The 19,115-nt window shown below is 39.2% G+C and overlaps 1 protein-coding gene across 3 annotated transcripts in view; it reads right to left on the reverse strand.

Moving 5' to 3' along the window:
- The window catches only part of KIAA0825 (KIAA0825 ortholog), a 405,229-nt gene that overhangs the window by 193,807 nt on the left and 192,307 nt on the right, over positions 1–19,115 (reverse strand). For all 3 annotated transcript variants that reach the window (XM_059416663.1, XM_059416666.1, XM_059416665.1), the window contains exons 17-20: positions 18,490–18,898; positions 14,239–14,398; positions 9,968–10,126; positions 8,105–8,199 (exon numbers count right to left, since the gene is read on the reverse strand). In XM_059416663.1, coding sequence (XP_059272646.1) covers positions 8,105–8,199; positions 9,968–10,126; positions 14,239–14,398; positions 18,490–18,898 — 823 coding nt within the window. The remainder of the gene's footprint in view (positions 1–8,104; positions 8,200–9,967; positions 10,127–14,238; positions 14,399–18,489; positions 18,899–19,115) is intronic.

The following is a 19,115-nucleotide window of genomic DNA, read 5'->3' on the forward strand; positions in this document are numbered from 1 at the left end:
CCTAAAAAGTAGTTGATGGTATTTTCATCTTTAGCCAAACTCCTGGCTGAACCTATGCGAAGACCTTTTGTAGAAAAACATCACAGAGGCTTTGGGGTCTGAACAGAATTTGACAGGGGAACGACTTAAAGAACAGTGATTGAAAAAGGAATGCACTCCATACAAGAAAGTTTTTAATAGCTTCTGATATATTGTAAGAACTCCAAAGTGCCAGTATGTGAATGCATAATTAGGTAGGCGAAAATTCATTACAAAGTGAATTTTGGTTCAACTTGACAAGTGAAAAATTCTCCCATGGCTGCTTTTGAGAAAATTATTATACCTTCCTTTCATCAAAATGTTGCCAATTCTGCGTTTCTGTCAATAGCATTTAACCTGTTTAGGTAGTCTGTTCTCTACTTCATTAAAGTAATGGAGAACTTTATTTAAATCACATTCCTATTAACTTACACAACACATGCTCATATCATCTCACATACCAGAGAACCACTGTTTGCATCCCCATTCTTGTAGCCATGGAAACAGGTGCCACCCACATCTCCTGCTACAGTTAGCATGGGGACAAACGTCCCTAAGCTGTCATTCCCCTGCATTTACCATGTGTTCAGGTCATACATCTCCCAAGCAGACTTTTGCCAGTGTCTGAGAACAATGAAGGTACAAGGTCCAGCCCATTCTTGCAGGACAGGAGACTCTTCAAGTATGTGACCTTAGCTCGTGGAGCTCTCACTGGCCTTGTCAAAACGTTCTTAGAACTACCCTGCCACCCATGACTCTTTCTACCCAATCCTCCTTCCCCCCCTCTCCTTTTGCAGCTATCAGATCAGCAACTTGGTCTGAAGGTTCACTTGCCTCCCCTTCCCCCCTCCACTTTATCCTTCATGCGCAGCTCTCCCAAAAAACTTCTTGGACCTCTCATCCTATCTGGGATCTGCTTGGAGGATTTGAACTGACACACTCATTCTGAAGGAATGGTAAGCATTGTTACTCTCCACCTCAAGATCCTCTGAGCCATATCATCTTCCAAGGGAACAGACTGTACTTAACTTTTATGCAAATTAGGAAGAGACTTAAATGAGCCCCCAAGCTTCCTTGTGAATGTCTTTTATATTTGTGATGTATAATATCTTTCTCAGCCTCTAGCCACAGTCTCCAACCTGGCCTTCACTCTTTGTGACTATCCTGTCTGTCTACTTTGGAGAGAACTGGTGAAGAGCAAGGACGGGAACCAGAATTAGCACTCTGTGCCTAGGTTCCTGAGTGCCCTTACTAGGAAAACTAGGGTTATAGGGTCCCTCATTAATAAGGTTATCTTCAGGATCTATAGTTAAATATGTGTATTCAATTCACTTAAATCATGCTAGCCAGGTGGCAAATGCTCTCCACGTTTACCCTCTTTGTTATCATCAGTAGTTTTACACTGAACCCACAGCTAATTAACAAAATTGACCAAAGGATACAAATTTCCAGGTAAAAGGTGAAGATCTAACATATGGAGTGGGGATTATAGTTACTACCATATTATATACTTGCAAGTGGCTATGAGAGTAGATCTGAAATGCTCCTCCAACAAAAAGGCTATGGTGACGATGTGCCATGATGAAGGTGTTGGTTACCGCTATGGTGGTGTTCATTTTTTACAGTATGTACATGTTATCAAATCAACACATTACACAGCTGAAACTTACACGATATTATGTGTCCAGGGTTATTTCAATGAAACTGGAAAAAAAAAAATCTTAACCAGCAATATGGTGTCGGAGGTAAAGCACCACATACGGAGTCAGAAGACTTCATTCTAAGTTCCAGATGCCACTTATCATCTCTGCCCTTAGTGTCTTTTAATGTTTTGCAACCTCACAGGCACCTGTGTCTTATTACCCAGTTCTTGGGAGGATCAGAGAAGATCTGTGAGAATGTACTTTACGCACCGTAAAGGACAACATGTAGAAGTTACCAAATATAAAATGATACACAGGTATTGGATTGTTCCATTCACTTACCACAGCCCGGGCTCCCGGAAATCTTGATCACCGTGTTAAATTTTTATATCCTAAATACACTTTAGACATGCTGCTTTGGGAGTTAAGGATGAGAGGGAAGCCTGCTCCTGCTTGAGAACATGCCAATGAGGGGTGGAGAGTCACTGAGTCTCTGAGGCCTTGCCTTTGGGGCGAGGTGGGAAGAAAAGGGATTTTTAGGGAGCCAGAGCATGACAAATACCCAGATTTTAATGCCATGGCTTATATAATATACGTAATGGCTTGGAGGTGTGTATTTCTAAAATCAGCTTCCCTTTTTTCTTAAACCCACCTCTCCATAATCAGGCAGCCGGCTGCTGCATCCAGAATTTACTGCTGTGAGCAACCATAAACCTTGTGTTAATGGCAGGGCTGCCCGAGGACAGACGCTGCTGAGCGCAGTGTGTGCAGTGAGAGGCCACAGACAATATTTTCTACTCTCCACACACCCCAGGGCACTCACATTATCATCTGATACAGCTTAAAGGTCCTTTAATAATTATTATTATTATTAAAAGCAAACAATCAACTCCACAAATCAACAGCTCTTTTCAAACAGTTTCTAATCTCTGTTTCCTCTCAGATGTACGGTTATTGTCCACCTGGAAAGACCCCAAAGTGATAGCCAGAAATCTGCCACCACCACCCCTTCTGCTGTTCCTGCCATCGTATTTAATTGTGTTTGCTCAACTCGAAGCCAAACTCATATGCAGTATATTTAGATGGTTAAAATAGCAGAGCATTCCTCTGTATTCACAGATTATTTTCAACACCACAATTCTTGGGAATTAGTCTGGAATAAATAAGGTAAAGCAACATAAATTTGTTCCAGTGACAAAGAAAACAATATCAAAATGGCAATCTGGAGATTCGCCATGAATGAGGGACTATACGGTGTCCCTTCTGGTGAACTCTCCTGCAAATGCAATCTCCGTCTCATTCACTAGTGTGGATTTATTTTAAAGTGAGTGAGAAAGCAAGCAAGAAACTAATAGTAAGAAACTGATTCAAAAGATCAATGTACAATCACTGTACTTGCTCTTACATAGCATTAAAGGTAAAGACGTAGAACTGATATATATGTTGATTTTCTGAACCTCGAAGGAGCCTTTTTTCCCCACAATGGCAAACTTTCTAAATTGAAAAACATCTATCATTAATATATATTCAGGATCTCTCTGAAGTCTCAGCTACTATATTTTTTTCCAAATGCCTTGAAAATCACAAATTTACAAAGGCTTGGTTACTTTTCTCAGCTAACTCTATCTTAAATTTTTCAACATGTATTTTTAGTATCATTTAATAAATACAAACCCTATCACTCAAATGTCAAAAAATTTCTGAATCAAGGAGTAAAGAACTGACTTTGTTGCTCAACAGGTAATGACTTGAACTGCATCAGTTAATTAAAAATAAAGACCAGGGGCGCCTGGGTGGCTCAGTGGGTTAAGCCACTGCCTTCAGCTCAGGTCATGATCTCAGGGTCCTGGGATCAAGCCCCGCATCGGGCTCTCTGCTCAGCAGGGAGCCTGCTTCCTCCTCTCTCTCTGCCTGCCTCTGCCTGCTTGTCATCTCTGTCAAATAAATAAATAAAATCTTTAAAAATAAATAAATAAATAAAGACCAGTGTTCCATGCTTTTAATCTGAGCTAAACATCACATAATAATAAAAACAGGCATTTTAAACATACAGAGCTTTAACTAGATTTTCATTTAAATTGGAAAATGTAGAGAATGAACATGCACACAGATGACTTTCTTGAGATTTTCCACAGTAGACTTTTCCTATCTACATTAGACTCTTGATCCAACCTCGCATTTAGAGAATGCCAACTTTGTGCTTGTCTGTCAGGGGCTGACTTCTTCTCTGTACTCTTATTTCTCATTTGTCTGTTAATTCAGCAAATATTACTTAAAAGTTATTGTGTGTCCAATGGCTGTTCTAGGTACTGAAGACATGGTTTAAGTAAGACAGGGAAGGTGTTGTTCTCCTGGAGTACATATTCTACCCTGGGAGGCAGGACTAGGAGACAACAACCAAACAGAAAGATCTCAGCCAGTGATAAATCAATTAAGAAAACACAGTAGAGAGGTGCCTGGGTGGCTCAGTAGGTTAAAGCCTCTGCCTTCGGCTCAGGTCATGATCCTGGGGTCCTGGGATCGAGCCCTGCATTGGGCTCTCTGCTCTGAAAGAAGCCTGTTTTCTCCTCTCTCTCTGCCTGCCTCTCAGGGTACTTGTGATCTCTGTCTGTCAAATAAATAAATAAAATCTTAAAAAAAAAAAAAATTTGTCCTGGGGGATGCCTGGATGGCACAGCTGGTTAAGCAGCAGACTCTAGGTTTTAGCTCAAGTCAAGATCTCAGGATCAGAGAATCCAGCCGTACAATGGGCTCCACACTTGGCATAGAGTCTGCTTGATATTCTCTCTCATTCTCTCTCTGCCCCTCCCACTTGTGCTGTCATGCTTGCTCTCTCACCGTCTCTCAAAAAAACAAATAAATAAATAAACGAATAAATGATTTGTTCTGCCTTTGGAATCCACCTAGAACCAGCTTGTGGGACGAACAGCGGGATTGTCTCAGATACAGATAATGTTGGTACCACATGTCTGCATGGTCCTTCACATGGTCATCTCTTGTGTATCTCCTGAGTGGCTCACATGCTTATTAGATGCCCCTTCCCTTCTGCCCATTTTCTCAGTCATGCCTCTGCTGCCTGATCTCTGACCTGACACTTGTTCTGAGTCTCACTATTGGCTTAAGCCTAGAAACTAAACTCAAGTGTAACATCAGGTATAACCTGACTGCTTCACTTACCATACTAGCTCCCTGATAATTCTTAATGACATTTATTGTCTCCTTACCTGAGCAATGACATGACTGCTATGTGCTATGGGCATACTTTTAAATTATATGTTTTATTTTCAACTTTCAAAAACACTGCCATGTCCTTTAACATTCTTGATTATGTCAACAGTCTCCATGAAGGAGATACATAATTATCATTACTTCACTTTATTTAATTTTAAGATTTTATTTATTTGAGAGAGAGGGAGAAAGCATAAGTAGGGGGACTGGCAGGCAGAGGGAGAAGCAGGCTACCTGCTGAGCAGAGAGCCCAACTCGGGGCTCGATCCCAAGACCCTGAGATCATGACCTGAGCCAAAGGCAGAGGCCCAACCCACTGACCCACCCAGGCATTCCAAGTTCATTTTAATGATGAGGAAATTCAAACTCAAATAGTTTTAGGTAACTTTCCTAAGGTAAGCTTATAATAGGGACTAAGAACTCAGCAATCCTGCTTTCCCATCTCCATCCTGTTCCAGGAGTGTTCTGGAACACTCTAGGCTTGTTCTCTAGAGAGTAAGTCTAGACGATTTCTACGCTTGAAGTCTCTAGAGGGTAAGTCCACAGATGGTCTGCTTATGCTGTAAAATTTGAAGACAGGCATAAAAGACTTAGACGGTAAATAGAAAGGACTCCCTTCTCCTCAACTTTTTTCATATGTGTATTTGAGTTCAGTATTGTTTATAACACTATGTCCTCAGACAACATTTGAAGCCCCATATACATACTTGAACCACAGTGCAGGGATAGATTAGTATAAACATCCTACCAATTAAAGAAAAAAAAAGAACAAGTTTAATTTTGCCAGGTCTGAGAAAAAGAACTGAGCATATTCAGCAGAACTGCTGTAGGTTTTCTTTTGGCTCTGCCTACCTCCTGAAATCACAATAGTTCATAAGAAATATCACTTGTGGGGCACCTGGGTGGCTCAGTGAGTTAAAGCCTCTGCCTTCGGCTTAGGTCATGATCCCAGGGTTCTAGGATCAAGCCCCACATTGGGCTCTCTGCTCGGTGGGGAGTCCGCTTCCTCCTCTCTCTCTCTGCCTGCCTCTCTGCCTGCTTGTTATCTCTGTCAGATAAATAAATAAAATCTAAAAAAAAAAAAAAAAAAAAAATCACTTGTGAATGTAGGGTAAAAACCATAACTCATTCTAAAGCTCGGTGTTCTGTTGTCTCACTCTCAAATGTATGGTTTTAGATAGCCATGGTGTCAGAAACCCAATTCACTACTTAAAAACAAAAAAAAAAAAATCAGCATTTTCAAGTAAGTTCAAACAAAAGAGTCTCTTAGAAAAAAATAACGGAAATGATTTCCTTACCTGTTCAATTAATTAAGTCACATAAATTACATTATTAAAATAAATGGGAAAGTCCTAAAAAATAATTAAAACTCTCAGGTGTCCTACATCCTTCTAAGGCAGATTATGTTCATTCACTACAGCTCATAGTATATAGCAGCTTGAAGTGGAATACTTTTCATACCATTCTTTAAGGTTCCAAGGTTCTTATTAAGGTGATAGCCTAGCTGTTACTATTAAATATGCATGACCCTTTTCCAAGAAAAGTGTTTTTAACTGATACTTCTGACTAAATCTGTGGGAGTCCTTTTCTCCCAGCTGACTCTTGCATGTGCTCTCTCTCGGGGAAAGAGACTTTAGTAGGCATTGTCCTAACTGAAATGTATCTAAAGTTTTATACAAAAATAACATGGAATTTTGTAAGAAATTCATCTCAAAGTGATTATTATACATAGCAAATGCAGAAAGGTTTGAGGGATGTGTTGCCCCCAAAGTACAATTTGGTGGATTAGAAACACCAATTCAAAGCTGAAAAAATTTAGTAATACAGAATACAGTTAACCTACATCAACTCTTGAAATTTTACAAATAGCAGGAGAAAACTGATTCCTCATTCCTAGTTTGTTGCCAGATAGACATGTAACATTGTATAAACATTATGTAACCACAGACTCAACAGAAGACCTGGTCTCTCCTCTACCACTCCCACCTGATGTCTCCCAGGCAACTTTTGGAGAGGATAGGAGCAGGTCTGGGGGACTTTTCTCAACTACTGCCTGCTAGGTGCTAAGCTTGCTGGGAGAAGGCTATCCTTGATGGGAAAGCTCCATTGTTTGGCTTTGTCCATGATGAGTAGGAAAGCTTCATTCAGGAGTGAAATATTAGGAACACCAAGTGACCATACACTTAAATGACAGGTTTTACTGACAATAAAGCTGCCTTTTTTAAACCTCTATCTGGGAAATTATGGGAAATACCAGGTATCTCCCCCCTTTGTATTTTCTCATATGTTCCCAGATTTGTCAAGGATGACTTGACGATTCTATTATGTCACAGTCATTATGGTCTTTCAGGAAAAAATGGTATTTAATATTTGTATTGAAAAGATATAGAAATACAGTCTACATCATAAAGATTATATAGAGAATACTTCTCATACTGAACTATAAGCAAACAAATGATACTTGAATAAAAAAGTTGCACACATATTTATCTTAGATGAAAATGTCATACCAGATAGAGAAATCCAATTTTTAAAGATTACACCTTATGGTTTTCAGTCAAGACTTTAAAGTATTTTAAAATCCTTGTTAATAGATCCAAAATATAAAGGAAATATTTATACTTTCATACAAAATAAATTGCATTTTTAATGCAATTAAATTGAAATTTATAATTTCATACAAAAATCACGGTACCATTTTATTAGATTGTCCTGGGCTGTGTGTGTATATGTGTGTACATGCATGCATGTGTGTATGGGTGTGTGTATAAAATAACATGTAACAAACTATAGCAACAAAGTACCAAAATAACTGGCTTCAAAGCAAAAAATTCAATCATGATGATTTTAGGATATGTTTCCCTGATTAGACTGCTTGATTTGGCTTGGCATTTTGTATGCATTCATTAAATTATTATCAACAAATACAAAACAGTACAAGGATATTCAAGTTGATAACTTTTGGTGTGCACAATGCAAAACTATTATAAACACGAAGTCAAACATATTTAAAATTTGGACTAAAACGGACTAATTTCATCTCAGAAAAAATTTTGTACTGCCTTTTGTAAATACTATGGAAAAACAGCATTTACAAAATATACAGGGTATACTTTCATACAGTCTCTCTTTATGTAACTAATATATAAAGGATATATATATGTATATATACCCTTTTCCCCCAACCAGATCCCCAAAATCACAAATCTCATTACCTGTTTTTGAGCAGTACACTGAAGGTCATCTTATCCAGTCCCAGATAATTTGGCAGCAAGTTTGACCAATTCCAGTTCCATTTTGTGATGGCTGACTGTTGATAAATGAGAACACGCTATTGTTAGTTATTAATCAGAGTTAATATGATCAGTAAATTAAAGCTCCAGCTGTGATAGACTAACTAAGAAGGAGGGGGGTCCAGAACAAGGACTTAGACAGATAACATCAATCATGTCCACAGAAGAAGGTTTTTATTCCAATAAGACAGCAATTAATTTATAAATCCATTTGGGGATGTAGTCATTATTTATAAAAATATAAATCAATTTCTTGAGTTGTTATTCTTCCCAAGTGCTAATGGCATTTGCCCAACAAGTTTCCCTGAGAGGGTGACTCTTTGAGAAGAAAAGTGAAATAACTGGCAACTTTTTCATCTATCGAGTGATAGTTTTTATTCTTTAGCACCCAGAAATTTGATGAAAAAAGACTTAGAAGTGCTATGACTCAAAGTACAAGACACCACTTAATTAGAGTGTGAAAATAATGCTATTTTTGGTTAAGAAAATAATTTAAAGGGGAAATTAGAACAACCTGTAAATGTAAATAACATTCTCTTTTCTCATTTAGTAGGTAATTTCACAACAGAGTAAGGAGAAAAATCGCTGTGAAAGATAATCTCATAATTCACAACAGAATAAAACATGCCATTTATTTAAACACAGTGAGGCTAATTTAACAGCTACAATGATTATTTATGGTTTGGAGCACTCTAATGCACAACATAGAGAAGCAGCCAACATATTCAAACTTACACAATATATTTGGTTTTCAAGTATTATAGATGCTTGCATTCCTTAAAACTAAACAGTTTTGATAATAAGAGTCCAGGCCAATGTTTAAAATCCTCTAAGAACTATGCCCTGTCACCTGCTGATTAATGGAGCACCACAATCCTGTCATAGAGCAGGAGAATTCTGCCCCAGGTTGTCAGCATTGAAGGTCTTATTCTACTACAGTATTGATGAATGTAGACTAGGGTTGTAACAGGCATGGCAAAAATATTATCTGCATCCCGAATTAGGCCATTGTTTTAATTCTTATTTTCCTCGGAGCTCTAGGTCAAGCAATCCTTCTCTTCTGCCCTGTTGGTTGGAAGAGTCTGTCAGGAGACTTTTCCCTTTTTTATTCACCAAGAGAATAAACAAAGCAAAAACAACTTTAGATTTCAAATGCTTTGGCTTTAATTTGACCTTTTTAATGTAATGATTGAAGTAGGTAGCTTAAACAACTGCATATTCTGACATTAAAAACGTGTGGTATTTATTACATTACCTTTATTCCAAATATCCAGACTTTAAGATCATTTGCAAATTAATTTGAAATGCAGGAATATGTTTAGAATTATAAAAAGGGAAATCTATCTCATGCCACTTAAAATAGGAGCTCGAGGCTTTATTTATAATTAGTTGTAAACTCTTATTATTTCTCTGATAAGTTAGATAAATTCATAAAAATTGCAAGGCGTTGAGTGGGTGGATTGGGGATGGGGGCGAGCAGCAAGGGAGGAGACCATTACGAAATGCCTGCTTTTTCAGGCCTTTTCTAGACACAGCCAAACAGATGTTCCCTCTGCCCATGGTGAACTGACCTGGTCAAAAGTTAAATTATACAGACCAAACATATGAATCAGTTTGACAACGAGAAAGAAGATAAAATAACTTTTCCAAAGTCAATTCATGCAGACCACATAAATAAACAAGGCCCTTTGCTTCCCGGGGGGGGGGGGGGGGGGCGGAAAGCTTATAAATACTCAAACACAAAGCACTTTTTTCTTTTATTTATGTGAAAAAAACCCCACATACCTGATCTAGCATGTTTTCACTAAATGCCTTGTACACCTGGAAAGGGTTAAAGGCAGAAGGCTGATCTTCCACACTCCTCAAGGTCGTCTTTAAAGGTCTGATGGGTAATGGCTTTTCCTCTGAACCATTCATAGAAAACAGCTGTTCTTTTAAATATTCCTTCAAGGGGAAAAAAAAAAAATTACAAGTCGTGATAGTGGGAAGCATATATTCTCTTTAAAAATACACTGATCAATATCCAAATCTACCCTTTCAGCACATTTGCTCGATTACAGTATATTATTGCCTCAGGACAAAATACATTTTCAGAAGAAACATAGCAGAATACCAATCAGCATTGCAATAAACCCATCAAAAACAGGTTCACCTAATATACAGGATAGATCGGAAAATCATTTAACAAATTCTCACATAATGAATGTATGCTTGATATATCAGAATCTTTTAAACAGGCATTGTCTTCTTATGGGTTCACGCGTTAACATGTCTGGTTACCAAAACTTAACTCAGATGCATGATTCCTCACAGTACAAGACTGCTCGTTCATTCACTAAGCACAGTTGTTACCTACTCTCTGCTCAGCAGAGTGCTAAGAACTTTGCTATTTCACTGCAATCTTCCTTTATGTAAATTAATTATAATTCAAACTTCTAAACTCTATTTCCATGCTGTGGACTGAAAAAATATCAAGGTTCAAATGAAGCTCAATGTATGTAATTCTAATCCCCCAACTGCCAGTGGCAGCCTGGGCAAAAAAGTCATTCTACTGCTTTATATTTCCTTTTCCATTCATAAGTAAAAAAGGTGAATGTTATTAGACTCTTTCTGGAAGACAACCATTAAAATGATGTTAAGGTTCCTGTGTAAACCATCAAATACTTAGTATTAGTAAGTCATTTAAGAAATATAATTCTCCAGTATGTCAAAATATAACTTTTACTTCAAGAGTAGGACCAGAGAGAGAACATTAGAGCTGAAAAGAACTTCAGAGGTCATCTGGAAAACCCTTGCTACTTGAAGTCCGGCGCCCAGACCAGCCCAGTCAGCCTGGGAACTTGTTAGGAAAACAGAATCTCACCACCCCAGGAGACTGGCAGGCACGTGAAAGTTTTTGAGTAACTCTAGCCCACACCACATTCTGCAGTTGGCTCTGAAAGGTCACAGATGAGCCTGAGGTTACACAGGGGTGAGTGGTAGGATCTGAGTGAGGAGCCTCGCGTTCCATCTTGGTGCACTGTGCTTTCTCCTCTACCTCCGTAATATAATTTCCTGAACAGAGAACGCCCACTGTACTCATCCAGGAAGGTAAATTTTAGATCCTAAAATCCTCAACATCAAAAGCAACCACTACCTAACTATGATAATCACTTCTTAAATTTGCTCATTGTGGACCACATCTCCTTAGATGAATTGTGTAGCATCATCCACACAGAAGACTCCTAAGTATTATTAGATTAATAAAACCACCAGAAAAGAAGGTTAAGTCTAGATTTAGATTTTTTAAGATTTTATTTATTTATTTGACAGAGAGAGATCACAAGTAGGCAGAGAGGCAGGCAGAGAGAGAGGAGGAAGCAGGTTCCCTGCTGAGCAGAGAGTCCGATGTGGGGCTCGATCCCAGGACCCTGGGATCATGACCTCAGCCGAAGGCAGAGGCTTTAACCCACTGAGCCACCCAGGTGCCCTAGATTTAGATTTTTATACAAAAATAAAATTTCTCTCCATTATGGTTTCTGAATGAAAAAATTTAAAAAGGAGTAAAAGATTCTAACAAGAACTGCTTTGTTTGCTAATAACAATCTGTTTCAACTGAGTTCCCCTTACACCGCTACATTTGGCTTTTTTGTTGTCGTTGCTCCACAATTCAAGAAAGATCAAGTGCTATGTTGCAAGTTGGGAACACAACGGTGTTTTCTCCCTTCTTAATTTCGCTGACCTTTCCACTATCTTGTCACTCTGGTCACCACCCCTTCTCAAAAACCCGATTTTTTGTGCTGTCGCTTTAACCGGATTTACTGCTAAGGTGATTTATTTCTTTAGAAGAGATACGTTCTTCTTTGAACATCCTTTCTTAAACCCCCTCCCTGTGCAGTTACATGCGTATTTCCCTACCCGCCATTTCATGAGGTCCCATGACCTCAACTACCACCCTCAGCGAGGCCACCAGAATCTCTCAGCACGGCCTCCCTCGTCTTTGCCCGTGGCCGGGTTCTTCAACTACCCACCGGACTTCGATGCTCCGACATCCCCCCGTATCTCAAACACCCACACTCTTCAACCCCTTTCCTCGCGTAATTCGCTAGGACTCGGTGGCACACTCAATCGGCCCCTCGCCCAGGCCTGCGCCTGTAAATGCCCGCGTATTTATGCTCCCGTTTTAAGCACATTCAGCAGGTCCCCTGAAAACGCCCAAGACTCACAGCGCGGCCCCGCAAGCGACCACGCCTCCCGGCGCCACTGCGCCCCCAGCGTCACGGCGCTTCCGTGGAAACGGCGCTTCCGTGGAAACGCCGCGGCGAGGGCGACGCTGGGCGCCTAGTGCAGGCGTTGAGTCTGTCGCGGGCTACCGGCTCTGGCAGTCCCGGGGCAAAGGGCTCACTCCTTTGGTCCAGCCTCACCTCCCAGGAGGCCACTTCCTACCTCGCCGCCAGGCTTCTCCCCGCGCACAGTCAGCAAGCATTTAGCCCGACGTGCCACGTGATAAGCAGTGCGGCCAACCGCAAAGGACCTCGGTGGTAGGGAAAGATCCTCGCTCGGAGCTCAGGGCCTCGGGGGTCCACAAACCCTGCCCGGAGCACAGCCTTTCGATTTCCTGACTAGAACAGGCGGCTGCCAGCCAGGAAATATCCCGGCTTAATTTTGCTTACTGGTGATCACTGATCTTTTTCACGTTAAGGGCTTTTAAGGAGTGGACTGGTCTATCAGGTTGGCAATCTCTCCCAGCCGTGACTGTTCTCAGAACTCCGGGAACGCCACGTTCCTAAAAATCTGAGGGTAATCCTCCTGCAACATCTGTTCCTCAGTAATCACCATGGTTACTTAAGCCCATCTGGGTGGCCATGTGGCCAAGCCAACGAAAGCCATGATTTCACAACGGTGGTCTTTCTCTTCGCCAAGGCCAGGAGCTCCTGAGATCCCCACATAGAAACCCTAAACGAATTATGAGGGACCGTTAGCAAAAAGGAATAGGTTGTGTTACTTGCTAAACAATTATATACTGCGCTCTAGTGCCTCAGGGACAGGGCCATTTCTCCTAACAGCAAATCCCTCACACCCTCTCAGGCGATCATTGAATGCACTATTACATCACCTGTTTATTGACTGGTTGATTAGCTCTAGGAAAGCCAAGAAACAAAATTTACTTGAGGTAACTTTCAGGTAAACGGTAGCCGAAAGAACATTTATGTAACTGAGTTGTAAAATGCTGTTGTAGGATTTAATTCACTCCTCGGAAATTTATCGTTTTTAAGGCCTACCCCAATGAGATAAAACACTGTAGCTTCCCATTACTCACACTTTAGAATTTTTAGTATTCTGAAAAATTACATTCATGCATTTGCAGCTAAAAAACATGATTCTAATTCACATTAGATGTCACGCTCTAATTCAGGTACAAATGCTCAAATTAAAAACCTGATGAAGTTAGTACACTTGTATTGTTCCAAGTCCACAGCTGAGATACCCGCTCTTTACATTTTTGCTCAAATGGCCAGAAACATGCAAGGTCAGAGGCTTAACCCAGCAGAGACGCATATAAGCATGACATCGGCCCTAACCAGTGCCCATGCATTAATGCATTTTCTTGGGTTAATCGAGCTGCGCCCTAATATGGTTCAATATTCTTCTCAAGTTTTCTCATTATGGAAGAAATCTACAGCTTCACCTGACAAGTATGACGTCTGTAGGAGAAGTACCTCTCTCTCCGGAAAATTCATCATTTCACAAACAGCAGATCTTAACATCAGTTTAACAGTCACAAACACACAATTCCCAAACTCCAGGTCTAGTCTATACAATTCAGAACTGAACTGAGTTTATGAGCCGTGTTATTGTTTAAACCATATAAATAAAACCTACATTGTTTCGGTGAGGCTTCTGCTATACAAATGCTGAACAGCCGGGGCTGAATAGATTCTATTAATAATGCAATATTGAGTTTGGTATTGACTTTAAGAAGTATTATCACCTCCTTGACTAACCCTTAGCTGCCAGCAGACGCTGCCTCAGGCCAGTACACACCTAATTGCTCGGTAAAAAGGCCGTTTCCCTACCTCATTGAGCCGCATGATGTGATAAATTTGCCGCAGGTACTCGCTGCCACCTGGTTTGTGGCAGATATCCAGGACCATCATGTTTATTTTCTGCTCAGTCGGTTCAAGAGCACTTTCTCCTTCTTCTAAGGCTGTGCTTTTCTCTATTGTCATAAACGCACTAAGTACAAAGAAAGCATAGAAGTATCAGTGGTGAAGAATTGTAAAGATGGAAAATAATCAAAGAGATTGAGCGCAGAGAGTCGATGTAAATCTCATATTCAAAGCACCATAAAGACTGCTCAAATAGGTAAGCTTTCCCAAACCGCCCCTGAGCATAGAAACGGAGCCGCAGAACTAAGCACCTGAAAGCATTTTAAAAAATTGAATCGTTTCTTTAAAACAGTTCTTTATTGCATTTTTACTCCTATCTATAAAACATTTTCCCATTACTGCAATTGTTGAAATTGCTATAATCATGGGATGAAAACAAAACATTTCTTTTTAAGAACATGTAAGAAATAATTTGTATTTTTTCTTTGAGGATAAAAAGTATCTTTGATGCCTGAAAGAGCTTTGGTATTATGTCTTTTGTAGATTCCTTTTTACACCTGTCTTTGGAACACATTAAAGACTAATTAAAGTGTCAAAAGGGGAAGCCTATTATGCTAAATAAAGGCTGGGCGCTCACTGGCAGCATGCTTACCACTGGATATTTTAAATTGGCCTTTTGACACTTGTTGCCTTTAAAAATATATGGCCTCTCCCCTCACACCACCCCCAACCTTGTTTTCTTCTTGGTAAGGATACCTAGCAAAAGCGACTACCCTGATTATTCTTCAGGAAAAGGGTCTATCATGGCCATCCTGGAATATGCAACTTGTATTTGTGAAACATTTCTTGTTATTAATAAAACATTATTCAGATAGTAACGTTGAATGACATAAATTAAAAAAAAAAAAAAAACAACTCCAGACATACCAGTGCAAAAGAAATCATGATATTCAACATACATGATCTATATCCCATACCACTTTTCTTATTACATTGCTGTTAGGATTATGTTAGGCTTTGCAATCTAAGTATTCTTAAGAAAATGCATGGTTTTCCACTGTTCCGCAGACTAAATGAAATTTACTGTGGTGTAATCAGCTATATACTGTAGTTCATTACTGAGATTTTGCCATGATTATAAAATTAGTTCTGCTAAGAGTAAGTGCTGCTGACCTGAAGACTGAACCAAATGATACCCAGCTGCTGGACATTAACTTTTATATTGCTTCCACATGTAGCTTCAAAACATCTTTCTTAAAAAAAAAAAAACAACTTTACAACTGTGTAAAGCTTGCAAAAAATAAAGTGAATCCTACTCTTAGACATATTCGTTAGCTACAGTAAATCTTCAAACAAACAAAAGAGACCCTGTTGCAATAAAAGAAGTTTGTAAATATCTTTTTAAAGCTGCATACAGGTTGCAAGCAAAATTTGTCAGGTTTTGTACAGGCTGACATTGAAAAAGTTAAGGCCCTCTGACGAAAGAGTGTCTCAGTGTCAGCCCCTGAATTGTATCCTTTCCTGTCCATCACTGTGCAGGTGAAGCAAATGATTGGATTCAGTCAATGCCATGATTAATGAGTTCCTCTCTGGATTTGGGACTGCCTATCAATCATGTCATTAGGGAGAATGTGCCCTGAAAGAGGCAGACCTTAGCCAAGGAATAACTGCATTAATCTTAATCTGTATATGCACCCAGCCAGCCAAGTCAGGGTCACCATGATGAAAAACAATAATCTTCAACTCGACAAATTACTTTGCAAAGACAGACATTTCTTTACTTTTGGGGCTGTGTGTTCTCCAGAATCCAAGTTGACTGTTTACAGCTTGAGTGTTACTACAAAGTGAAGGTTATTTTAATGAATAGTAATGCTTTCAGGCAGTAAGCAAGACAAGCAGTGCTTAACAGCTGCCTGCCACCTTTTCACTACAGGTCTTTTCACAATTTCCATAAAATCAAAGTTAAATCTGAATGCTAGTGAAAAGAAATCTACCTAAAGGATATTGTGTCGTTCCAAGATAATCATCAGGGGGAATTAAAATTTTGATTACCCTAACAGAACTATTTCAGTTTAAATGGTTACATTCCCAAACTTAAAACAATTATGGTAAAGCCAATGCAGCCCCTCACCTATACACAGACATCGGGGTTTAAAATACATTTTCCTTTATGGCATAGATCTGGAAACAAAATGATCATTGATTCGGGAAAACTATGCAGAGGGAGAAGTTCACTTATATAATAGATAATCAATCTGAAATCAGAATCAAGAAGTACATTCCTACAGTGCCCATTAAATCCTGGAAGAGATGACCTAATGTGAGTTAATAAGTCAAATCTACCGTTTCAGATACATATAAGAAATAACTTTAAATCTGAACTCTTACATATTTTCCAGAAACTGAGAAAGACATAGCATTGTGCTAATTACATACTCGTACACATTCAGGAACTTTGAGGACTGTAAAACATTTTTTTTAAATCAATATGTAAAATATTTTTAAAAGATCAGCAATTCTTCATTTTGGATGCATGTTGCAGCAGATAACTAATCAGTCAAATATAGCTAGACAAATCCCTATATAGGAGGTATCAGATGTGTTCGTGCTGTTTATAAAGAATTTAAATAAACTTTAAAGGAAAAATTTTATTAATTTTATTAAAATTTTATTAATGGAGTCCCGTATGTGGCCCCAGGTATATATATAGCAGAGACATGACTTTACACTGATCTTATTGATAGAGGGACCCCTAAATCAAAAGTATCATAAATTTAACTTTATAATCCACTATTTTTATTCTTTTCCCCCCCTCTCTTTTTGTAACCAAAGCTGAGGATCTGACATCTGGCCTTAATCTTTCATTCATTGGTTTCAATAGCCGCCAGTTGGTATTGAATGCAAATGTAAAGATTAAGAAGGCTGTTTTTAGCATTACTAAGCATTTGCCTGACTGCTGTTGTTATTCCTACCCACAGGACACCTCAGAAGTAAATTTCTACAAGTCCCTATGACAGGACCAGGAAAATCACCATTACTGAGATTTTTCCATTTGGATTAATATGAAGTCTTACTGATTAATACAAACCAGAAACGAATATTCATTATCATAATACCAGTGAGTGCAATGTATTTTAACAAGAGTTTATAAATAATAAATGCTTACTAGTTCTAAGCTTGATGCTAAAAACTTTATGAATGTTATTTAGTTTTTCAAAACCACTCCCACCAGCTTGGTACCACCACTGAAAATGAGGTTTTGAGAGATTCCATAATTTGCCCAAGATGGCCTGCTCACAAGGGATTCATTTTTGGCCATCCGATTACAAAGCCTGAGCTCTTTGTCACTACCACATACTAAGGAAAGTAACAACTTTTAGTCGTTTCTGGCAGAGAGTTAAAATAGTATCTGCTAGTGACATGAGGAGATTTTAAAAGAATGGGCGGACAGTGTGTGTGTGTGTGTGTGTGTGAGTGGTCTGAGAAAGGGCTGGCTTAGTGATCTGTAGGCCATATGAACTATAATTTCTTTATCAATATCATGCAGTTCAAAAGTGAAGACTAATTTTAAGACAGGAGTACTCTATGTACATATTTAAATTCATCAGGGACCCTTAAAAATCTTAGCAATACCACAAATCACTTAGTTCTTGGTGACAAACCTATGAGGAGGCTGACATTTTCATACAGAAACAGCTGGGTGTGTTTATAGCTCGAGTGTGATATGCCCCAGTTGCCCTCTGGGATTCTTACATTACCAGATGAAAAATGTGTACCTTTTTGACAATCAGGTACACAGAAAGCAATAAAAAGCCTTTTATATCCATTAATTCCTTCTTAATTTAATCTCCATGGCCAATCCATTTACAAAATGCTCCAGGCTATCCACGAGATACCTGTTTGTGCACTGAAAAGGAATGAAACAAAATTCTCTCGGGTTTAACTACCACCCTTTTTATCAGAAACCTTAAGATGGTGACTAAACAGGTATAATGTTCCAGCATGTCAATGGGGTTCAAATTTTAATAAAACAAGGAATGTCTGATAATCCTGTTTTTAATGGGATATTTATCTTTTTCTGTATTCGTCAAAGTTCCCATGAAGTTAATAAAACAACCACTGTTGCCTATCTCCCAGTCTTTTGTTGTTGTTTATTGGTGATTTTGTTATTGTGAATGTTATCTGATGAAATTCAGTGAGAGAAAAACATCGCCTTACCATTCGGTGCTCAGTTTCCTTGCTTTCACCAATTGGCTCTCAAGCCAGTTGGGTTTTTCCTGCTCGATGCTCTGTATGACCTTCTGGGTCATGCGATTAGGGCCACTTGTCTGCTTTCCCATGATGCTTTCCAAACACACACAGATTAAACCAAGTTTCTCTTTACTCCCTCTGTCAAGGGAGGCACCTGTTAAAAGTTCCACAGTGTTTCCATCCTCAAATATCCGACATATAATTACAATCAAGTTCCAGACAAGAAGGCTAGCTTTCTTCAATTCAACAAAGTTTTTTGACATTTTTCTCTCAGACAGAAAAAAGAAGTATTTAATTGGGGGAGGCAAGCATGCAATCACCGTAGGTAACTTGCTGATTACAATAGATACTGCCTGAGCAGCAAGCCTTGTGAAGCCTGGGGAAGAAAGGAAAGAAAAGGTATGATTAATATTAGCATTTGCATTCCGTCACTGTGTTGTTTTGAGTGTTGCGTGGGGATGTCTAATTTTTGTGGAGAAAATTGTCGAGAAGAGCAAGTGCTTGACATATTCCGACAGAACTCCACTGGGGTCCCCTCCGGGGCTGCCTAAAATTCCTCAAATCTCTAACTCACTTTTTTCCCCCCTTTCTCA

This window comes from Mustela nigripes, chromosome 12, assembly GCF_022355385.1.
Source record: "Mustela nigripes isolate SB6536 chromosome 12, MUSNIG.SB6536, whole genome shotgun sequence".
Classification (NCBI taxonomy): Eukaryota; Metazoa; Chordata; class Mammalia; order Carnivora; family Mustelidae; genus Mustela; species Mustela nigripes.